General features: G+C 52.3%; 1 protein-coding gene across 6 annotated transcripts in view; it reads left to right on the top strand.

The window, feature by feature from the left end:
* Positions 1-21,521, top strand: part of SLC6A13 (solute carrier family 6 member 13) — a 65,393-nt gene extending 43,872 nt beyond the window's left edge. For all 6 annotated transcript variants that reach the window (XM_016922689.4, XM_016922687.4, XM_063785383.1 and 3 more), the window contains 11 exons: positions 4,062-4,146; positions 4,782-4,914; positions 6,835-6,969; positions 14,373-14,476; positions 15,545-15,669; positions 17,545-17,657; positions 17,989-18,126; positions 18,885-18,987; positions 19,487-19,587; positions 20,579-20,749; positions 21,055-21,521. In XM_016922689.4, coding sequence (XP_016778178.1) covers positions 4,062-4,146; positions 4,782-4,914; positions 6,835-6,969; positions 14,373-14,476; positions 15,545-15,669; positions 17,545-17,657; positions 17,989-18,126; positions 18,885-18,987; positions 19,487-19,587; positions 20,579-20,749; positions 21,055-21,177 — 1,331 coding nt within the window. In that variant the 3' untranslated portion in view covers positions 21,178-21,521. The remainder of the gene's footprint in view (positions 1-4,061; positions 4,147-4,781; positions 4,915-6,834; positions 6,970-14,372; positions 14,477-15,544; positions 15,670-17,544; positions 17,658-17,988; positions 18,127-18,884; positions 18,988-19,486; positions 19,588-20,578; positions 20,750-21,054) is intronic.
* The last annotated feature ends 2,459 nt before the right edge of the window (positions 21,522-23,980 follow it).

The raw sequence follows: 23,980 nt of genomic DNA, 5'->3' as shown, positions 1-23,980 counted from the left end.
CAGATAAGTTAATTCTGAACTGGAGTTTGAATCCTTTACTTGCCCGGAAAAGCATTTTTGCACGGTTAGGATGATATTCTTCATCCCTTCATGACCTGACTCCTGTCTGTGTCACCACCTCACCTTTACCTCTCTCACCTTGTACTTGATGCTCCCCTTCCAGGCACGTCTTTGTGCATCACTGCCACCACCTCCATTCCACCGTTATTTTTCAAAGGGAAAGTAAACCTTGGGGGTACCTCCTCCGACACCCCAAGATTGCATTAGGTTCTTGTTAAATGTGTCTGGTAGCACCTGCACCGGCCCCGGGCCTGCTGCTGCACTTCCTCTGACACCCCGAGCTTGCATTAGGTTCTTGTTAACTGTATCTGGTAGCACCCACACCGGCCCCGGCCCTCCTGCTGCACTTCCTCTGACACCCCAGGATGGCATTAGGTTCTTGTTAACTGTATCTGGTAGCACCCACACCGGCCCCGGCCCTGCTGCTGCACTTCCTCTGACACCCCAGGATGGCATTAGGTTCTTGTTAACTGTATCTGGTAGCACCGGCCCCGGCCCTGCTGCTGCACTTCCTCCGACACCCCAAGATTGCATTAGGTTCTTGTTAAATGTGTCTGGTAGCACCCACACCAGCCCTGGCCCTGCTGCTGCACTTCCTCTGACACCACAGGATGGCATTAGGTTCTTGTTAACTGTGTCTGGTAGCACCCACACCGGCCCCAGCCCTGCTGCTGCACTTCCTCCGACACCCCAAGATTGCATTAGGTTCTTGTTAACTGTGTCTGGTAGCACCTGCGCCGGCCCCGGCCCTGCTGCTGCACTTCCTCTGACACCCCAAGATTGCATTAGGTTCATGTTAACTGTGTCTGGTAGCACCCACGCCGGCCCCGGCCCTGCTGCTGCACTTCCTCTGACACCCCAGGATGGCATTAGGTTCTTGTTAACTGTGTCTGGTAGCACCCACACCGGCCCCGGCCCTGCTGCTGCACTTCCCTCACTTTTCATCTGTTTGTTGATTTGGTTTTCCCACTAGTCATCAAGATCGTGAGGGCAGAAAAGGTGTCTTTATCTCCACAGCTTCTGTGCCTAGCACAGTGCTGGCTCTATCGTAAGCACTCAAAAATATTGATCGAATGAATCAAGGTTTAAAGATCTGTTTTATTATAATTAGTCTGGGGGCGGTGGCTCACGCCTGTAATCCCAGCACTTTGGGAGGCCAAAGCCAGTGGATCGCCTCAGCTCAGGAGTTTGAGACCAGCCTGGGCAAGACGGTGAAACCCCATCTCTACTGAAAATACAAAAAATTTGCCAGGGGTGGTGGTGCACACCCATGGCCCTAGCTACTTGGGAGGTTGAGACAGGAGGATTGCTTGAGCCTGGGAGGTGGAGGTTGCAGTGAGCCGAGATTGTGCCACTGCACTCCAGCCTGGGTAATAGAGAAAGACTTGGTCTCCAAAAAAAATCTGTTTTATTATACTTCTTTAGCTTTATATATATTTTCTTTTCTTCCTTTTTATTTTTTTAAATATCTATGTGTACTGAAACCACCCTTGACAACCAGCCTGTCAGACAGTAAAGATTTTATCCAGATCTCAGTGGAGTCCCTCTTGAAACAATTTTGTCAATTTTTGGTGGCCTGGAGCTTTTGTTTCAGGGCTTCATTAGGCCCACCTTCCTGTGGATTGCCTGGGGGTCTCTGGGACAATTCTGAGGCACATTAAATACCTGAGTATTATTTTTTGACATTGTTGACATCTCTCTTAGTGAGCCTGGTTTTACTCAGAGCCTAGCATTTGAATAGCACGAGACACGCTGTCCCGCCAAGATGAAATAATGCTTTTCTGGGTGCGCTGCAGCGTCCAGGAAAGTGAATGGTTTAGTGGAGAGAGCACCTAGCTGGCCTTCAATCACCCAGCAGATACTTGTTGAGCTCCTGCTATATGCCAGGCTCTGTTCTGAGCACCGGGAATATGGTAATAAACAAAAACAAAGACCCCACCCTCCTGGGGCTTTCATTGTAGTGATGGGAGGTAGACATAAACAAAACAAGTGAATGAGAAGTGTCTGGTTAGAAAGCAGCAGCACATGTCGTGTTAGAAGATGGGCTATGGAGGAAAATAAAACAGAGACTGTGAGTTTCATGGGTGGGATTGCAATTTTAAGTGGCATGGTCAGGAAAGGCCTTACTGAGATGCCCCTTCAGCATTGGTCTGAAGGAGGAGGGGGAACGAGTCATTGAGCTGGGGGACAAGAACTCTAGGAAGAAGGAACTGAGGCGGCACGGCACCTAACACACCCCACGTGTGCAGGGAACCGGGTGGACGTGGTAGAGCCGGTGGCTGAGGGGAATGGTGTGGGAATGGATCCAACACACCCCACGTGTGCAGGGAACAGGATGGATGTGGTAGAGCCGGTGGCTGAAGGGGCAGGGAACGGGGTGGACGTGGTAGAGCCGGTGGCTGAGGGGAATGGTGTGGGAATGGATCCAACACACCCCACGTGTGCAGGGAACAGGGTGGACGTGGTAGAGCCGGTGGCTGAGGGGAATGGTGTGGGAATGGATCCAACACACCCCACGTGTGCAGGGAACAGGGTGGACGTGGTAGAGCACGTGGCTCAGGGGAATGGTGTGGGAATGGATCCAACACACCCCACGTGTGCAGGGACCAGGGTGGACGTGGTAGAGCAGGTGGCTGAAGGGGCAGGGAACGGGGTGGACGTGGTAGAGCACGTGGCTGAGGGGAATGGTGTGGGAATGGGTCCAACACACCCCACATGTGCAGGGACCAGGGTGGACGTGGTAGAGCAGGTGGCTGAAGGGGAATGGTGTGGGAATGGATCTAACACACTCCACGTGTGCAGGGAACAGAATGGACATGGTAGAGCAGGTGGCTGAAGGGGCAGGGAACGGGTTGGACGTGGTAGAGCCAGTGGCTGAGGGGAATGGTGTGGGAATGGATCTAACACACCCCACGTGTGCAGGGAACGGGCTGGACGTGGTAGAGCCAGTGGCTGAGGGGAATGGTGCGGAATGCATCCAATACGGCCTTGAAGGCAACTAAAGGGGCTGCAGCTTTTTTCTTTGAGTGGGACGGGAAACCCACGGGAGGCCTTTACCTGGGGTGTGACATAGAGTGATCTAAGGTTTCACAAAATGGAGATTCCACGAGGGGAGCAAGGGTGAAAACCGAAGGCCAGGTAGGAGCCGGGAGCTGATGCTGCCACCCTGTACCGGGTGGTGGTAGAGGTGACAGAAGGATCAGTCTGGATATTTTGAAGGTGGAACCCAGAAAATTTGCTGACCTGGGTTTCCGCCTACACTTGGTCATTCATGAGCAGATACAGGCCATTTCTAAGAAGATCCACCGTCTTCACGGGCACAATGGGGAAAACAGTATCTGTCTTAATATTTCCCAGGATTATTGTATTTATCAAACATAAAAAAGTCAGTACTTTTTGTAAAACTCCAAAGTCACACACAAATAATAGAGAGCACCACTTATTGAGCACTCTACATCCACGTTTTCATTTAATTTCTTATCAATCCTACGTAATGGATCTTACTATCTACATTTTAGAGATGAGCGAAGCAAAACACAGAGAGCTGAGTTATAACTTACCCACAGCTGCACAGTTCATACCCGTGGGGTCAGGATTCAAGCCAGAGCTTTCCAACCCGCGCTCTCGGCCACTCTGACACGTCAGTTCCCTCTTATTATTCCTCGAAGGTGGTGACTTTGCACAGGACGCTTACATAGAAATGTTAGCATGCCTTGAAGCAGCTGACCTGAAGAGCACCTTTCCTGTTGCCATCTGATCATGCTTGAGGAGAATGTATACCCAAGCATCTATGTACCCACATGTCCAAGTGTGCGGGAGAGAGTGAGCTGCATTTGTTGAGGTTATTACGTGTGGGAGGATGTTTTGTACAGATAACCTTAGCCTGGCTCCTGCCAAATACCTTCCTTCCCATTCTCCTAGAATTTCACCCCACTCTCCAGTTGTGTCATAGGCTGGCTGATGATTTTTCTCTTTTTTCCCTCCTCGTGACCCATGGGTAGAACACTGTATGGAGTTCCAGAAGACCAACGGCTCCCTGAATGGTACCTCTGAGAATGCCACCTCTCCTGTCATCGAGTTCTGGGAGTAAGTGAGACCCTTCCCCACCCAGTGTGGGCCGTGTGTTCAGAAGAAGGGTATGGGGAGGAGTACACACCAAGGTCACTCTCAATGGACAGCAAGGGAAGAATTTCCACTAAGTGGCTTTTTTCTGTGGTGCCTATGTTTGTGGTTATTGCAGGACTGGTTTCAGAGATGAGACTTCTACAGTTCTCCTGGGGCTGTGCCTGGCTTTCCTTGCCCGCACCCCCGCCCCGTGTTAGAGAGTGTGTGTGCATATGTGCTCTCACTCCGCACTTCCTCCTCCCTGTGGCTGCAAGAGTGTGGACTCTGACCCACCCCCTCCCCCCAGTACTGATATTCACCCAGGGCAAGAGTCCTGCTGTCAAAAGGTCCTGAAACCCTGGTTGGGAACATAGGTGCCTGCACCTCCTTCCCCTGGCTGGGGACAAAACACTCAGAGCAAACTTACCTGGAACAGTCTCCATTCTCCACCTTTATGTCCACCTCCAGCTCTGGGCTAAGGATGGCCTCATGTGAAGAGAGCAGAGAAGCCTTTGGACAAGAGCCTGGAGGCAGGCTCAGCTCCACTGTCCCAGGACGGGGCCACAAAACTGAGGCTGGCAGAAAAAGTAAGCCAGGTTCAACCCTTCTCTCCCCAGGCGGCGGGTCTTGAAGATCTCTGATGGGATCCAGCACCTGGGGGCCCTGCGCTGGGAGCTGGCTCTGTGCCTCCTGCTGGCCTGGGTCATCTGCTACTTCTGCATCTGGAAGGGGGTGAAGTCCACAGGCAAGGTTCGTGTGGGGAGCTCCTGCCCCTCCCATTCCCGGACTCCTGCCCTCACTGGGGGCTGTCACCCAGGAGTTCTCTAAGCTGTGGCCCCGTTGAGGACGGGAGGCGATGACCCAGCGAGGATTTGATGTGGCTCCCTTCCTTGATTCTCCGCCTCTCCTAGACTCACATACTTCTGGTTTTTGGGACTGGAAGAGAGCGAGAAAGGCAGGAAGGACACCTCCAGGGTAATCTGATCTTGGAACTGACGATGGGTGGGCACATTGCAAATTGAACACAAGTCATGGTTCCCTAATTCATACAACAGTTCTTTGGAAAAAGAATTCCATGAAGACTCTTCATCTCAAAATGATTCTTAATCAACTCAAGAATTCCAGGGGACTCTTTGCCCTGGAGCAAAGAGGGCATTCTGAATTCTCCCGAACTCTTGCCCTGGGGGCCTCTCCTAATCTGGTTGCCTGGTTGTGCTAAGCTAGTAAGCTCCATGAGGACAGAGGTCATGTGTCACAAATCTTTTCATATCTGACAATCCTTGCCATGAACGCTAAGCACACTTGTTGGGAGAATGCCAAATGTCATTCAGCCACTCAACAAATATTTATTGAATATGTGTCAGGGGAGGTGGGAGCTTTTAGCTGGAGGGAGGAAGGGAAGAGGGGAGGCTGTGGCTCAAGGGATAGGGGAGATGGAACTATATCCGGGGAACCCGCTCCCAATATTTCAACGTAGGTTCTTTCTATTTTCCATAAGTGTCGGCTGGCTGAGAAATAAAGAGAGACAGTATAAAGAGAGGAATTTTACAGCTGGGCCGCCGGGGGTGACATCACATATTGGTAGGACCACGATGCCCGCCTGAGTCTCAGACCAGCAAGTTTTTATTAAGGGTTTTAAAAGGGGAGGGGGTGTAAGAACAGGGAGTAGTTACAAAGATCTCATGCTTCAAAGGGCAAAAAGCAGATCTACTAATAAGGGTCTAACAAAGATCACATGCTTCTGAGGGAACAGGACAAAGGGCAAAAGCAGAATTACTAATAAGGGTCCAACAAAGATCACAAGGCAAAGGGCAAAAACAGAACTACTAATAAGGGTCTATGTTCAGCGGTGCACGTATTGTCTTGATAAACATCTTAAATAACAGAAAACAGGGTTCGAGAGCAGAGAACTGGTCTGACCACAAATTTACCAGGGCAGAGTTTTTCCCCACCCTAGTAAACCTGAGGGCACTGCAGGAGACCAGGGCATATCTCAGTCCTTATCTCAACTGCATAAGACAGACATTCCCAGAGCAGCCATTTATAGACCTCCCCCCAGGAATGCATTCCTTTCCCAGGGTATTAATATTAATATTCCTTGCTAGGAAAAGAATTTAGCGATATCTCTCCTACTTGCACGTCCATTTATAGGCTCTCTGCAAGAAGAAAAATATGGCTGTTTTTGCCCGACCCCACAGGCAGTCAGACCTTATGGTTGTCTTCCCTTGTTCCCTAAAAATTGCTAGTATTCTCTTCTTTTTCAAGGTGCACTGATTTCATATTGTTCAAACATACATGTTTTACGATCAATTTGTACAGTTAATACAATTATCACAGTGGTCTTGAGGTGAGGTGATGTACATCCTTAGCTTATGAAGATAACAGGATTAAGAGATTAAAGTAAAGACAGGCATAAGAAATTATAAAAGTATTATTTGGAAACTGATAAATGTCCATGAAAATTTCACAATTAATGTTCCTCTGCCATGGCTCCAGCCAGTCCCTCCATTCGGGGTCCCTGACTTCCTGCAACAGAACTAAACAGCTGCGGATGAGCTGGGAGCAGGAGGAACACTCCCTTGACCTTTTCTGAGGAGCTCCTGCCCCTGCCTCCTGCCCCTGCCGCTTCCTCACTCACAAGCTCCTTGTCTCTCATTTGCCCATGACCAGGTGGTGTACTTCACAGCCACATTTCCTTACCTCATGCTGGTGGTCCTGTTAATTCGAGGGGTGACATTGCCTGGGGCAGCCCAAGGAATTCAGTTTTACCTGTACCCAAACCTCACGCGTCTGTGGGATCCCCAGGTAAGAAGCCACAGACAGGAGCCCTCACGTGACTCCCAGGGCACCTGAGCTTCAGGCTTTCCTTGCACTCTGACGGGGAACCCCTGCACCTAGCACTACCCTAGGGTGTCCACAGTGGCAGCAGGGGTGCACCCTTCCTTCTCTAGACATCTGTTTGTTGCCGGAAAGGGGTCCCAATCCAGACCCCAAGAGAGGGTTCTTGGACCTCTCACAAGAAGGAATTTGGGGGGAGTAGAATAAAGCAAAAGCAAGCTTATTAAGAAAGTAAAGGAGGCCAGGCGCAGTGGCTCATGCCTGTAATCCCAGCACTTTGGGAGGCTGTGGTGGGTGGATCATTTGATGTCAGGAGTTCGAGACCAGTCTGGCCAACATAGTGAAACCCCACCTCTACTAAAAATACAAAAATTAGCCGGGTGTAGTGGCACGCACCTGTAGTCCCAGCTACTCAGGAGGCTGAGGCAGGAGAATGGCGTGAACCCAGGAGGCGAAGGTTGCCGTGAGCTGAGATCGCGCCACTGCACTCTAGCCTGGGCAACAGAGTGAGACTCTGTCTCTAAAATAAAATAAAATGAAATAAAATAAAATAAAATGAAATAAAAAGGAATAAAGAATGGCTACTCCATAGGCAGGGCAGCCCCAGGGCTACTGGTTGCCCATTTTTATGGTTATTTCTTGATTATATGCTAAATAAGGGGCGGATTATTCATTAGTTTCCTGGAAAGGTGTGGGCAATTCCCATAACTGAGGGTTCCCCCCCATTTTAGACCATAGAGGTTAACTTCCTGACGTTGCCATGGCATTTGTAAACTGTCATGGAGCTGGTGGGAGTGTCTTTCAGCATGCTAATGCATAATAATTTACATATAATCGGTGGTGAGGCCCTGAAGTGTTGTTACCCGGTTATGCCCTGCCTCTGCCTCCTGGGCACAGAGACCATCCTGCCGGGGGAGTGAGTGTGCAACCTAGAGCTCCTCCTCTAGGACCAGAAGTCACTTCTGTTGCCATCTTGGTTTTGGCGGGTTTTGGCCGGCTTCTTTACTGAAACCTGTTTTATCAGCAAGGTCTTTATGACCGGTATCTTGTGAGGTGACAACCTCCTGTCTCATCCTGTGACTTAGAATGCCTTACCTCCTGGGAATGCAGCCCCAGTGGGTCTCAGCTTTATTTTACCCAGCCCCTATTCAAGCTGGAGCCGCTGTGGTTCAAATGCCTCTGACATGTTAGCAGCTGTTTGTGGTCATAAGGTGTCTGACACTGTCCCTTCTTGGGTTCACAGCTGCCAGGGAACCCAGGCAAATATCACTAGGGTAGTATTTCTAGTAATATTTCTCAAGGGCCATAAGTGTCACTCACAGTCCTTACTCAAGGGTGTCCTTCTCCCCTCCTCTCCCCACCCGCTTCGTACATTTATCTCTTGGGAGCTCATCTCCTACTGAGCTTCCTCTTTAATTCTTACCCCTCAATCTGCCTCCTGGTTCCCTCCCTCTGCCCATGTGACCCATGTCTAGGCCGCAGCTCCCTGGCCCTGCCCTCAGCCAGCTGGGCTAGTGTTAAGTTTCCCTGTCAGTTGTCCAGAGGCTCCGGGTCTCCTCCCCACCCTTCCTTCGTGGTCTGCACTCCCTCTGCTACAGCGGGCTTTTTTACCATCCGGGTAGGGAGGGGTGGTGTTGCCTGCTGCCTGAAGGGGGTTGGAAAGCAAGGCCTGGAATGGGCAGGCCCTGCCTCTGACAGGTCTCTTACCTTCCCCTCTTTGGCAGCCATCTGAAAGCTGGCAAAGCCAGGAGGTGTCGAGGGCCGGAGGGGTGCATGGGTAAGCTCCGCCCCAGAGGCCCTGAAGTGTTGTTACCCGGTTATGCCCTGCCTCTGCCTCTGGGCGCAGAGACCACCCTGCTGGGGGAGTGAGTGTGCAACCTAGAGCTCCTCCTCTTGTTGCTGGAGTCTCTCCATGTCTATGAAAGAAGCCCCAAGGAGACATAAGGGCGGGTGGCTCCCAGCACGTGGAAGACACACTGGGATGGCTTTCCAAACGTTTAAAATAGTCGGGCACCAGCATATTCACTGACGTTGCTGACAGGGAGCAAGAGAAAGGCGACAGGCACACTGAGGCTGGGAGCTCCGTGCACACAGGGGCAATGACGCCCCCTGGGGCAGAATGTCAGGCGATCCGGAAGCCAAACTGTCCTCAGGTCTCCTGGCCACTCTGGCCAGGTTTTGATTCTTTCATCCTGAGCTCTACTGGGACGCTGTGGCTTCCAGAAGCAGACAGACCATGGTTATTCAGAAACCTCCCTGCAGAGTCAAGTAGCCCTGGTCCTGAGTGTTTCTCAATAACCTTCTGGTGGGATAGGAGCTTATCCTTCCCTTCTCCCATTTCTCAGACAGCATGGAGATACAGATTGCTACTGCCTCATGTCCACGCAGGGTACGAGGGTGGCAGTCAGGCTTTGGAGCCAAACTGTAGAAGCACAACCGGAGTCCTAGAAGGATTCCAGTGCACGTTCCTCATTGTAAGATGAGCACACTGTGGCCTAAGGTTGTGCAGCCAGTAATTATGGCAGACCAGGCAAAGGGTATCTTTGTTTTGTGAATCATAAGCCCCTTGACTTATCTGGGACCACATGGTTGTGATGGATGGTAGGTGGTGAGCAGGAGTTGTAGGGGGAAGCTGAGTGGAGGGGAGGCTTTGAAGGCCGGTGAAGAGTTTGGCTTGGATTCCCCACACAAGAGAAAGCCACTGTGGTTCTGGAGGGGCAGAGTTGAGAACCAGTGGCTAAGCTACAAAGATCACCTTTGTCTGCGGGTGGGCCAGAGAGGAAGGAGGCATGATCAGGAAAGGTGACAGGCAGGTAGGCTGGCAGAGAAAAAGGACAGAGGGGCTTAGTATTTCCACAACAGATTCATGGCTTTGTCCTGATCAGTTATTTGTAGCTAACAACTAGGGCGTGCTTACTCTGTCCCTGACATTGTTAAGAGGCTTACATGCATTATTTCAGCAAACGCTCACAGCAGATCAACAAGGCATCCCCATTTTATAGATTAGGACATTAAGGCCTAGAGAGCTTAATGCATGTTTTCATCCTCATATCTGCAACTGGGACTAGGTCTGAATGATGACGAATCCCATGCACTTTATGATCCACTCTTGGAGACGAGGTCCCTGGCCACTCACCTTTGTTTCTCTCACAGCTTATTCATTCAGCAAAAGCCTGAATGAATCTACTATGAGCACCTACTATGTGCCGGATCTGCTCCAGGTGCCATGTTTGGTATATAACAGCTTCCAGAAAACATAAAGAAGGTGGACCAGGTAGCTTTCAACTTCTGAGCATTAATGAGGCCATAAGTCTCGGTCTGGGTGACTGCAGGGACAAAGACCTCTTTCAGTCTCTACTCTGGGATACCATTCTTTCCATTCCAGCCAGCTTTGGGCTGTGCAGGGAGCATCTGTGTTCCAAGCGCTTTGGGGCTGTGGGGAGGGGGATGGCTCAAGTGCCAGGACTGGTCCTGAGCAGGCTTCTTCTCGGCCTGGTCCAAGTCTCATGCTGAAGCTAGGCCTTTGTTGTCAGTGAACAAAGCAGCACCTGCAGGGTGGGGGTGCTTTGCCAGAGCCCTAATTGAATCTAGTTGGCACTCCCCAGGAAGTGTGATCATTCTAACTGGCATTCGCCTGGCACTTGAGAAGGGTGCAAAATGTCTTCTCCCCGACACAGACCAAAGACGCATCTCTCTGCCAAGCACTGAGGCCGGTTGTGGGGAGCCAGGCAGAGACAACGCTGTGCTCCCCTCTCGTTTGCTCCCCTTTTTCTGCCAGGCTTGCTGTTTGAGGGGCAGGTTGCTGCCTTTCTCAGTGTCCCCAGGCCTTGTCTCGTCCCCCTGGAGACTGGCCACTGGAGACCCAGGGCTCTGCTGGAGCGTGCGCTTTACTCAGACCACTTGTTTCTTTCCCGGGTCCTGGCCCTGTGCCTGTTCTACTGCACTTTAGGAGGTTGCTGAGGGCGGGGGATGGGAGGGGGACATCCAAAGAACCCTCGTGGAACCTTTTAGATCCCTGCGTTAAGCAAGTCTAAGGAAAGGTTTGTTTAGGGAGGAAGCTGAAATCACCGATTAGAACTAGTCTTTATTTTAGTATTGAAATCCAATCTATGCCACCTCATTATCAATGAAAGATGAGTTTCTTTTTAAAATAATAGCAGCAGTAAACAGTGGCCAAAGCTAACCTTATTATGTCCCTCTTATTCGCCAGGCCCTTTGCTGAGTGCTTGACACAGTTCAACCCTGTGAGTTTGGGGTCAGCCTCATCTTACGGATGGAGAAACAGAAGCTTAGGAAACTTAAGAAACTTGCCCCGAATCACAAAACCAGCATGTGGGGGAGCGTGGGTTTTATCTCAAGCAGTCTTTTGATGACTGCTGTCTTATTTACCATGATAGTTCCCAAAGAATATGAATTACTTGAGAGTTTTAAGAGCTGCTTTTTATTATTCCAGAAGGTGAGATAGGAAACTAATATTTATTTATGTGTTAGGCATTTTACATGCATTATTTTATTTGTTATTATACCCATTTTCCTGATGAGAAAAGGGAGGTTCAGGGAGGTTAAGTGACTTGCCTAAGATCACACAGCCAGTAATTAATAAGGTCAGGAATTGAGCCCAGATTAATGTAACTTCAAAGCTGTGCTTTTCCATTACACAACATTGCCTTCCTAAAAATAGTAGATAGATATTAATAATTCTGGGGGTTGGACTTGAGGCTGAAAACATCTTTCCCAGATCTTCTAGAGTCCCCTCTCCTCCTCTTTCCCCCCAAGGCCTCTTTTACCTGCGTTCCACCCAGAATTTTTTACACTTGTTTTTCCCTTGGTTGGCCTTCTGCCCTCGCCAGAGACAAATCAGAGCTTTATTCCAGAAACCAGGGCTCGTGGAGTGGGCAGGGAGTGGTCGCCTGTGGTGGGAATGGAACAGCTTGCTCTGACCCCGTTCTCTTCCCCATCCCAGCGGGCCTGTTGGGCAGCAGCTGTGTGGGGAGCTGGGGCTTGCCAAGCTCCCAGCGAGAGGGCTTTGGTCAAAGAAGAGTGCATTGACCCTTGCGCTCTGGGTTCTCAGCCTCCTGCTGCATTTTCCTTAGTTCTCATTAACCTCTCCCCCAATTCAGTCTCCATATGACCCCACTCCGACCTCCCACCCCTGCCGAGGCGAGGTAAATGGCCAAGTCACGATTTCTCTTATTATTCCTTCCCAAGCACAAGTTCACAAAGATGCCCGTATCAGGCTTGTGCCTCTGCCTGTGTGTGGGCAGCCGCGGCGTGTTTCCTTGGTAATTCATGGCCCAGTCTGCACCCAGCGCACCGTCAGGCCTGGGAGCAAATGTCCAAGGTGCGAGGACTCCGGGCTCCCGGGACACACCCTGAATGACCTTTTTGGGAGGGGGCGCCCGACCTCATGAAGGGGCAGTACCCGTGGGTCCCAGGAGACGTGCATTGGTCCTGAGCCCTTACACCTCTGACCCTGGGGAAGCACTTTCTCTATAAGCTCAGGGCCTTTTGCCAGAAGGTCCTGCTCTTGAAGCTGCCAGTAACTTAGCCAGTGAAGCAGGAATGAGATAGAACCAAGTGACTTTCATGCCAACGTCAGTGAGTTTTCCTGAGATGACTATCTTTGCAGGAGCTGTGTGGCAGAGTTTTAGAAGAGAAAAAAGGATTTAGAACACCTTGAAGGAGCAAACAGACTGGCCAAGGCATCTCCTCAAAATTGGTGTGGCATCACACTGAAACTTTTCTTTTTTTAAACGGGGAGAAGTGAGACACTGCAGTTTGCAAACACCCCCTTGCCTGTCCCAGGGTCTGTCCTTCATTCCCTGTCCTTTTCTCGCATTTCATTCCCAGCATTTCCTTCTCTGTGTGATTTCCTCCCTGGCTCCAGCCCCTCCAAATCCTCCTCTGTGCTTCTTGCTGCTCACCCCTTGTCCCTGGTGGCACCTCCTGCCTCACAGACCACCTCAGGACAGGAATCCCAGTGAACTCAAGAATGGGAGGCTGGAGACATTTTCCCCTTTCCCCACCGTCTTCCTTGCTCTGTCCCTGGCCCTGCAGAATGGAGACATGATGAGAGGATGGGTGCCCTGGGTGCACCCCTGATGCAGGGGCCATAGGACAGCATCCCATACCTGGTGACCATTAGGATCACCCAGGAAGCTCGGAAAAGGATACGAGTTCTGGGTTCTCCTTCAGGCCTAGGGATTCAGTGTCTCGACTGGGGATGCTGGCTGAGGAATCGGCGTGATTCTGAGGTGGTCAGCCTGCTGATGGATCCCTCGGGCCTCTACACTGCTGAGAAATGTGGCCACTTTGGTAGGGGTGAGCGTGAAAGGAGGGAGCAAGGGGTAGGGGCTGAGGGTGGTGACCATGCCTAGGGAGGCAGGCAGAGACCAGGAAGGGACTGAAGAATTGGAGGCCTGATATTAGCGGAAGAGACTGATGAAAGGATAGAGGGTTTTATGGAAAGCAGGGGCCTGCTTGAGGGGTTCTGGAATGAGGCTGAGCAAAAGACATGGACGGGTCATCCGGCGCCCTTTCCGTTAGGAACACAGACACATGAGGAACACCTGCTTGGATGTCTGCGTCCATAGCGGGGTGCTCCCTGGTTGTGCTCACGTCGCCAGGGGCAGGAGCGCCTGGGGAGGGTCCTGCAGATCTGCAGGGTCGCTCGGTCCTGTTGCCTTGATGTTCTTTCTGTCTGGGATGTTATTCTAGCTGTTAGATCTAAATCATAACATGCACGGGCTGGGCGAGCCAGCTGAGATAATAACAATAACAACTGAACTCTATGTTTAGCTGGACTGTGATTTTTTTCCCTCCCAAGGAGTACAAAGCCCTTTTCAGAGGTGTTTCTGTTCGTCCTTTTGCCTTTTTGTGAGCCGAGAATTACTGTCCCTGTCTTTAGACAGAGGTTGCTGAGACATGAGGGGCAAAGCTACATACTGGTGGTGGCCCTCCTATTAGGGACAGTGTTCCTGGAGACCCTGTGCCTGGATTCCTCCACACTGGTCATAGGAGAGAGTGGCGGCAGAACCTAGGATCAAAAACCTGACAGGAGACCTAGCTTCGTTCTAGAGCCCTGTCCCACCCTCCTACATGCTTCCACCATGGGTCTTTTAGTCTTTTTCATTTTCTTTGAATGCCTAATGCCTGTTCTATCCTAGTAGTGCCCAAGAAACTTCACCTAGGAGTCCAGGGAGTAGAGCCCACTGGGGTGAGCAGAGGTAGCAGGATGCAAGTGTTGGCTGAGAACAGGTTACTCGCCATCCCTAGCCAGCGTCCGGCTCAGCCACATGCCTATGTCCGCCCATGGCTTGAATGGCCTGGCTTTCCTGGGAGTTCACCTTTCTTGCCCTTCCCCTTTGTAGGTGTGGATGGATGCAGGCACCCAGATATTCTTCTCCTTCGCCATCTGTCTTGGGTGCCTGACAGCCCTGGGCAGCTACAACAAGTACCACAACAACTGCTACAGGTGATTGGGGGCGTGGGGCCTGAGCCACACACCTGCATCTCTCTACTGTCCTTCCTGCCACGCTAGACGAGGGTGAGTTGGAGGGTGCCTCAGCTCCTGGATCTGCCCCCCTGTCTACACCCCCATATCCAACACCCCAGGGCTACCAGGAGCTGCAAGGAGCCAACTGCAAGATGGACAGAGAATTGCATCCGAAAGGGTGGGATAGTTGTGATTGGCTGGGAGACCACAGCAGGGGGGCCTGGCCTCCTGGCTGATGTAGAGGTTAGTGGGCTCAGGAGTGCTGGGTAAGCAAGCCTGAGAAGCACCACAGGTCTTTGAATAATGTCATTTCCTCATAACTTTGATGAGAAAAAAAAACTGGTTTCATTATAGGTTGTTTTGCTTAAAATGGCAATTTGCGAGAATGTATCCATGATGTGAAGTGAGGTCCTTCTGTGATTAGCAGTGTCATGCATTGCACTCAGTCTTGCTTGCTTGGTAAATCTGCCCCCAAAACTTTGAATCCTTGCCCCTTTTTCACACCATCTCCCTCACTTCACATCCTGTCCCCCTCGTTCTCGCCTTGCCTACCTGGTTTGTGCTCAGAAAATTTAGGCCAATTTTAATACATGCTGAAACACAGCTGAAGCGAAATCATATGGTGCCTCTCAAAATTGAATTCAGGCGACTAAGAGTTACTTGTTGTTTGGGATTACCCATTAGCATGCCAGATGGGATGATGGCAGAGTGGTGGCGTCCCATGCGGTGTGGACCTACGTGGTAGAGAGGGGCGGCTGTGTGGCGGTTCGTCACATCTAGATCCATGTTTTGCTTCCCTGGAGCCTCATTCTTTTAGGACTACCTTGATTTATTCCGTCCCTGGGCTGGTGGGGCTGAGGAGTGTCGGAGGAGAGCCAGTGCTTTGCGTGGTCCTTTGAATTCTGCCAGGTAGCCCTGCTCCGGCGTCCATGAAGGGGCCAGGACAGTGTCCGCCAGGAGGGGCTGTGCTCCCAGACAGGAAGCAGGAGAGGTTGCAGCCCTGTTCTGACCCTGCCATTCCGCCCTCTCCTCACCCCTGCCCCACAGGGACTGCATCGCCCTCTGCTTCCTCAACAGCGGCACCAGCTTTGTGGCCGGCTTTGCCATCTTCTCCATCCTGGGCTTCATGTCTCAGGAGCAGGGGGTGCCCATTTCTGAGGTGGCCGAGTCAGGTGAGTGTTACTGGGGAGGCCTGGAGGCAGTGAGCCTGGTTCAAACCTCTGGCAGCAAGCGTCTAGAGGCGTTTCCATTGTGTCACCTACACCCTGGGTGAGCTACGGCCACCATTCAGTGGATGCGTTCTGGGAAGACTTGGCGGAGAATTGAAACAGTCATTCCAGCTTTAAAGAGTAGGCCTACAGTGAATATTTTTCTTCCCATCCTTGGCTTCCAGTTCATTACCCTGGAAGCAGCCAATGTTATCTATTTCGTGTTTATCCTTCCAGAAATAGTTTAGACATATATGAGAAAAAATATATATACAGACATATACATGCAATACATATTACTATTTCTATTTCTTGCCTCCTTCTTAAAAAACCAAATGATAACATATTATATACACTGTCCCGCACCTGGCCTCATTTTGTTCACTATAAAATGAATCTCAAGGCGAAGCTTCCATCAGCAGATAGGGTTTCCCTCTTTTGTGAGTGACTGCCTTTCCACCATGCAGTGCTGTTTTGCTGCTTTCAAATAACATCAAGGCCCAGGCCCCGGTCTGGATAAGCCATAAAATGTTTCTCTTGCTCACCTACTTTGCCCTGTAATAAGACGATTTTTTTACCATGGCATTCAGAAGCACGCCTGGGCCACACAGGATGCCAAGCCCTGGGCAGCGGATGTCTGTGATTCTCATTAAGAACGATAGTGTCTCTCTCTCCCTCTTTTTTTTTTTTTTTTTAACTGTTTGAGATAGAGTCTTGCTCTGTCACCCAGGCTGGAGTGCAGTGACATGATCTCGGCTCACTGCAACCTCCGCTTCCCGGGCTGAAGTGATTCTCGTGCCTCAGCTTCCCGAGTAGCTGAGATTACAGGCATGTGCCACCACGCCCGGCTAATTTTTGTATTTTTAGTAGAGACAGGGTTTCACCTTGTTGGCCAGGCTGGTCTTGAACCTCTGGCCTCAAGTGATCCACCCACCCCAGCCTCCCAAAGTGCTGGGATTACAGGTGTGAGCCGCCATGGCTGGCCCGTGTCTCACTTTCTAAGTGTTGACTGTACGCCAGGTGCTGGGCGAGGCACTCTACTCGTACCATGCAACGGAAACCTGCGGGCAGGCCCTGCACAACCCCCACCTCACCAATGTGGGAGCTGGGACTGGCAGAAGCAAAAGACCTCCGAGGTCACAGTGATGCTCTTCACTCTTCAGAGGAACTTCCCATGGGTGGACTCAGGCTTTATTACGTGCATGTTTTCCTGCCATATGAGTCAGTCGAGAGAAACATTCACGCGCTGCGAGGGTGTGTGTCAGCGGCATTCTGAAACCAGTGCCAGTGTAGTCATTGCAGGGTGACAGAAAGGGCTCCGGGCGCAGAGGTGGTAACTGGAGGCCAACTCTGGCCTTGGAGCGATTTTTTTGGTACCATCTATGTTCCGTACAAATACAACGGAACATCGCGAGGAGCCGGGGCGTGATCGCTCCTCTTCTCACCAGGCCCTGCCACCTCCTTGCGTTTTGCACTGGGTCTGCTTCACAAGTTTCTATGGCCTGCTGGCTTCTGAGCTCATTCTAGGCTTGAAACCTCAGGTCTGTGCAATAGATCTGGAGATCTGGAGTCGTTTTAGACACACAGCCTTCTACACCTACCGTCTCTAGATTCTGTTCTTGCCAGTGAGAATACAGTGAGAGGTACCTTGGAAATGCGAGAACCAGGTGGAGGTTGGGGTGGCTTCTCCTAGGTGAGGACGTGGCGGTGACAGCAACTTTGGGGTGAAGTTTCCTCTAGCCCCTGTTATTCCGTGGCCCCACGCTGGGAAGCCATGGGTCACCCACAGCCTGGAGCTGGCCCGGGCACTGGCCCGTGTTCCTCTGCTCCTTGTCGTAGGCCCTGGCCTGGCTTTCATCGCTTACCCGCGGGCTGTGGTGATGCTGCCCTTCTCTCCTCTCTGGGCCTGCTGTTTCTTCTTCATGGTCGTTCTCCTGGGACTGGATAGCCAGGTATCAAGAGGCAGCCACTCAGAGGCTGAGAGATGTGTGTGGGGTGGGGGGGGTGTGTGCTGGGGAGGAGGAGCCGTGGGCATGTCGTTGAGCTTCATGCCCCAAGGGCCCTTAAAATAGCTGGGGACTGGGTGAATGTCAGAAATGGATGCCCTTTTGGGGACACAGGAGCTTGAGGGTGAGTCCTGACCTAACCAGGCAAGGACAATAGCTCAGGGGACCTGAGACAGTGAGGCTGGCAGGGCTGATCCTGGGAGCGAGAAGCCAGCGCTCATGGGCAGGGCATCTCGGGAGCTCTCCTTCCCTCCAATCCCTTTGCCCTGTCATCCAGTTTGTGTGTGTAGAAAGCCTGGTGACAGCGCTGGTGGACATGTACCCTCACGTGTTCCGCAAGAAGAACCGGAGGGAAGCCCTCATCCTTGGAGTATCTGTCGTCTCCTTCCTTGTGGGGCTGATCATGCTCACAGAGGTGAGGGCCTGGGAAGCGGGGGAAGGCTGGGGAGGAGGAGCCAAGTGACAGCTGCTACCTGTCAGTGAGGCAGATACCCTGGCTCCCGGTCAGGGCAGGTCTTCTGGGCTTCTGGACACTAGGACTCCCTCTTTTCCCCATCCCAGGAACGACAAAGTAGGCAGGTTCCTCCTCTGGCCTTTGGGCATGGACCACCCACCTCCAGGGATGGGTGAGGAGCCATTTGGCTCCATAGTAAGTGAAGAGGTATGTGGAGCATTGGATTGGGAGAAGCTGACTCTCCAGCAAGATCTGGTGATTTCCCAGGCAGCTGAACCAAGTTCTATGTACAAACTTCAAAGCAAGAAAGGGAGGCCTGGGGCTGGGTGACATTCTGTGCCGTCTCAAAGGAGAAGGAGGGAGACGGAGCTTGTCAGCTTGACAGTATCAATGACAGCCCTTATCCTGATCCTTTCCCCAAAGAGTACACTCTATGTCTTGGGCTTCGTGGCCAGTCCCTAAGTGTTCTCAGATGTAATCTAACAATAGCTGTCTTATTTCATGTATATTCTGTCCCAAAACAATAATAAAAATAATTAGCGTCTCATATCCGCCTTGTGCTTTATGGCTTACAAATTACTTCTCTTTTATGATCCGTCTCCTGTGATCCTCACCTGCTCTGCTCTGTGCCTCCACCGTGTGAAGCTAAAGGGCATAGGAGTGAATCTTTCTGTTTCCACTGGATAAACTTCTTTTTAAAATAATCTCCTCCCATGCAGGGCGGAATGTACGTGTTCCAGCTCTTTGACTACTATGCGGCCAGTGGCATGTGCCTCCTGTTCGTGGCCATCTTCGAGTCCCTCTGTGTGGCTTGGGTTTACGGTGAGTGACTCCTCCCCTAGGTCCCAGCATCCTCCTCTTGTCTAAGGGTCTTGGGGTCCTTAGACACGAAACAGACATCTACTGCTCACACTTAACTTTTCCTGGGGCGCCTCCCTACCCAACCTCCAAAATCTTGCAAATCCTAAATTGCTATCTTTGGAAGGCCCTCCAGAAGCTGCCTTGCCCACAGTCTTGGTTATAGCTGTACCTAGACCACCTCAGGTGGGCCCTTATCCTGCCCTGTCCAAATGTTTTCAGCTTTTGACAACCTCGATAATCAGGAAGTGACTGCCTGTACCCAAGCCAAGTCCTGCTTGCTGCTGTTTATGCCTATGAATGCCAGGGAAGAGCTTTCTCCCAGCAACGACTTGAACAGACAGCTGTGATGTCATCTCTTGATGGGTCCCTGCCCATTCTGGTCTGTTTGTGGCCCCATCCTGATGTCCTGGGTGCCGAAGAATGACTTTCTCCTCCTTCCTTCTTCTTTTCTCCATGGTAGGAGCCAGGCGCTTCTACGACAACATCGAAGACATGATTGGGTACAGGCCATGGCCTCTTATCAAATACTGTTGGCTCTTCCTCACACCAGCTGTGTGCACAGTAAGATCATTTCAGGGATAAAGTCAGATGAAGGGAGGGAGAGACGGTGGCTAGCAGGGTAGAGAAGCCGTTAGCCCTGCAATGGACTTCTCCCTAGGAACTGAAAATCATCTTAGATTTTCACTCATCCTCCTTTTGGATTCTAGAAAACTACAGCAAGATAGATTCTTCCTTTCCATTTCACAGAAGGATAAACTGAGGTCCAGAGCTGTCAGACGGTTTGACCAACACCACAGTGTGAGTCTAACGTCACAGGCCAGGACTGAAACCCGGGTGCCTTGGGCTGCTCATAATAATGCCAATAACCACAGCAATCGTAATAGCAGCCGGTATAGAGCCCTGACTTTGCGCTGGGCATAAGGTGCTTTAACTCGTATTAACTCATTTAATCCTCACAAGAGTCCCATAAAGGAAGTGCTGTTGTTACACTGGTGTTACAGATGAAACTGAGGTTGAAGAGGTTGTTAAGCCACTGGCCCAAGCTAGAAAGTTGCAGAGAACTGGGATTCAAACCCATGCAACCTGGCTCCAGAATGTGAGCCTGAAACCACAACGTGCAGCTTCCTTTGGCCTTGTCTCTTTGTGTCAGCTGTTCCCGAGCCCCCACTGTGTGCCAGATATAACTGAGGAGCAGAGGGAGAACGAGGCATGGCCTGTACCCTTGAGGTACTCATACCCCAAACTCATGGTGCAGGAGAGGTAGTAAATACCTCACAGCACGCAGCGGCCACATGATCACATCCTAACTGAGAGTCAGCTGCATGTAGAGGTGCCCAGGGGCACAGGGGCCCTGAAGTGACAGAGTACACTGCTGGAGGGTGTGGGTTTTGGGCAGAGTGTGGATGGAGAAGATTGGAGGCTGATTGGTCCAGAAGAGCTAGAGGGAATCCAGGCTTGGAGGGTGATTTCTGCCAGGCTACTGGGGAGCGGGGGAGCTGAGGGCACAAGGCCCCCGACCCCCAACCCCTTTCTCTTCTGCTCTCGCCCTCAGGCCACCTTCCTCTTCTCCCTGATCAAGTACACTCCGCTGACCTACAACAAGAAGTACACGTACCCGTGGTGGGGCGATGCCCTGGGCTGGCTCCTGGCTCTGTCCTCCATGGTCTGCATTCCTGCCTGGAGCCTCTACAGACTCGGAACCCTCAAGGGCCCCTTCAGAGAGGTAGGGACTTTGCGGGCAGGAAAGCAGCCAGAGGGGCTGGGAGGCTTCGCAGGTGCCGACAGGTGGGCTGCTAGCCAGGGCGCACACAGTTGTGTGGAGGTGCCAGTGGGCCCATCCTGGGTGTCAGGGAGCGATAGAGTGGCTGCTGAGAAGTCTCAGGAAGACACAGGGGGACTCCCAGACAGGGGCTGTGATGACAGGAGGGCAGGTTTGTGTATGGGGAGGCAGCAGATGTTGGTGATGAGGGAAGCTGGCAGACCTGCCCCCGCTCCGCCACCTGACAGCCACCTCCGCTCTCCCCGCAGAGAATCCGTCAGCTCATGTGCCCAGCCGAGGACCTGCCCCAGCGGAACCCAGCAGGACCCTCGGCTCCCGCCACTCCCAGGACCTCACTGCTCAGACTCACAGAGCTAGAGTCTCACTGCTAGGGGGCAGGCCCTTGGATGGTGCCTGTGAGCCTGGCCATGGAGATGGCTGCAGAGGGAACAGGGCAGAAGCAGCCCCATGTGCCTCCCTGCCCCTACCTGGAGTGGATAAGACAAGAGGGGTATTTTGGAGTCCACCTGCTGAGCTGGAGGCCTCCCACTCCAACTTTTCAGCTCAGGGGTTGTTGAACAGATGTGAAAGGCCAGTGCCAAGAGTGTCCCTCTGAGACCCTTGGGAAGCTGGGTGGGGGCTGGTGGGTGGGGCGAGACTTGCTGGCTTCGGGCCCTCTCATCCTTCATTCCATTAAATCCACATTCTTCCCGCTGACTGCTAGCGGTTCTGTCTGATTTCTGCCCCCTGCCTGGCTGCCTTGACCCTTCCCCATGTTACAGTTGAGGCTTTAGGACCCTGCCCCTCCCCATCCTAGCCTCCCCCATTGAGTTCTCACTGGGGTCCACTCAGCACGGTGATGGGGGCGGGTGGTGGGGCCAGGCTGAGAGCCTCCATCATCAGGCATCTGGACCAGAGGAGGCTGCCCAGCCTCTCTCCACATGTCCTCAGCTTCCTTCCTCCGCCTTTGTGCTGTGGAATAAGAAAGGAAATTGAGGGACACATGAAGGAGACCCGAGTCCTAGCCAGAGGAGAGGGAAAGGCTGGTGGCAGTTTCCTCCTGCCCACTTTCCCTGCTGTGTCCTCGCCTACCCCCAGCGGCCAAAACTGCCTGTGTGCCCACCGAGGCTGGGCACGGGGGACGTGGGAGAGGGCCGGCTGTGACCACGCCCCAGTGCAGCAGGTTGGGGGGCCTTGGCAGAGGAGGGTACTGCCCAGCTCAGCCAGCAGAGGGACGCCCCTTCCTTGGGACCGCCTCGCTCTTCTGAGGATAGGAGACACTGGATGCCGGGGCACCGCCAGATGTGGCCACGAGGGGGTGGTACTGCCATGGCCACAGCTCTACTGTCAGCCCCTGAGCTGCAGGGAGGAAGTCCACCCCCACTCGGGTCAGTGGGCATGGGGGGGGGTGCCCAGAGGGTGCCACAGGTGTGTCTCTGCAGCCTTGCCTCTGCGTATGGGCATGGAGCCGGGCCCCACATATTTCTGGCTGTAGCTTTGTGTGTGGTTTTGGAAGTGGCTGAACACACAGCTACATCTCTCCCTGCCTATGCGCAGGCTCGGGGGCCTGCCCGTGTGCCCACCTTTGTTCAGATGGGTCTTCTGGTGCTGCCCTTGGTGTGTCCTGTGACTCTTAGGGCTGCAGTCTAAGGGTGCACAGGCTTCCCTGGGTGATCTTAGTTTTTCACATGTCCACTAGTGGAAAAAAATGCACTGAAATATTTGCTTGTCTTCAGTTTTTGACTTTTTGTCGTTGGAAGAGTTGGTGAAGATTAACGACAGCAGTCCTGCTGTATGTCAGCCTTGGCTGCCCCTTCCTGGAGAATGACTGCTCGGGCATTCCCCGAGGGTGCTGGGCTCAATCTCAGTCTTACCGGGGGAGAAATACATCTGCTGGAGAGGCAGGCCCGAACTCGAGATGCTGCAAGCCGGCAGCTCCATCCACCAGACACTGTTGACGGAACACCTCCCGCGTGGTGCCGTGCTGTGCTCGTGACATGCCAGGAGCAAAAACAGATACAATTTCTTAAACAGTGAGTGACAGATACCATGACAGAAAAGAGCAAAGAGCTGTGGAAAATAATAACTGGGGTAGGGCAGGACCTCACAGTGCAGGTTGGGTTCTAAGGTTATAATACCTGTCTCCATCCGTATGACCAAAGTTGCCGGAACTGCTGGCCTCAGCGGGAACATGGGACCCAGATGTGATCTGAGTCGCATCGAGGAGCTTCCCGATGGTGGAACACGGTGTGAGAGTCACCTATTGGTGTAAGAACCAGGAGGTGTGCTTCCAGAACTTGCTGCGTGTCTGTGCAGTCACTTGGAATTCAGGTTCTTTGCTTCGCAGTTGCAGAAGACGCCATGCACTCCTTCTCCAAGCAGGGCTTGTTGTAGGGCTCAAAGGAGGTAATGGGTGTGAGGGTCCTTTCAGTCTCTTGGTGACACACGGTGTGAGGTCATCAAACTGGAGGGAGGTGGCTGAGGGGGTGAGGCTCTAACAGCGCAGGTGGGACTGGCAGGCAGAGATGTGAGAATGCTGCTGGCTTGGGTCAGGGGTCAGGGTTGAGGGGAGGAAGCAGGAGTACCTTGGCCTTAGCCAGAGGGGCTGAAGCGAGGGGGGTGGGGGTGGGGGTGGGGGTGTAGGGCAGCCGAGTCAGTGACCTGCTTCCCTAGCCTGGAGGGGTGGGCCCTGTATCTTAGAGTTCCCAGAGAAGAAGACCCAAAAGGAAGGGAGCCCTCTCTTGTCTGGAGGCCACACCTGTTAGAGAGGAAAGGCAAGCAGCGAGAGCCTGGGGGCAAGTTGAACAGGGAGAGCAGAAGCAGAGGTGGCAGGAGAGTTACAGACTATGCCCAGGGCTGCGGGGAAGCAGCTTGTTAGGCACTGAGCCCACCAGGCTGCGCGGGGCCTCAGACCTTGCCCACATGAACACCCAGGTCTCAGATCCACACACAGGCATGCAGGCACCAGCCCCTCCTTATCCTCAGAGACATGTGCACATGTGCACAAACTCAGAGACGCCACAGCCAGCTGAGCATTCTCCTATAGAGGGGCTTGCAGGCCTGGCTTGGATCCTGGCCCTTTTACTTACTAACTGTGTGACCTTAGGCAAGCTAACCTCTCTGATCCTTAGTTTTCTCTTCCATAAAACAGGAATAATACTACTTACATCAGTGTTGTTAGAGTCCAGCAGATGC

The sequence above is a fragment of the Pan troglodytes genome, chromosome 10 (assembly GCF_028858775.2).
Source record: "Pan troglodytes isolate AG18354 chromosome 10, NHGRI_mPanTro3-v2.0_pri, whole genome shotgun sequence".
Classification (NCBI taxonomy): domain Eukaryota; kingdom Metazoa; phylum Chordata; class Mammalia; order Primates; family Hominidae; genus Pan; species Pan troglodytes.
This window is presented reverse-complemented; position numbering and strand designations above follow the sequence as displayed.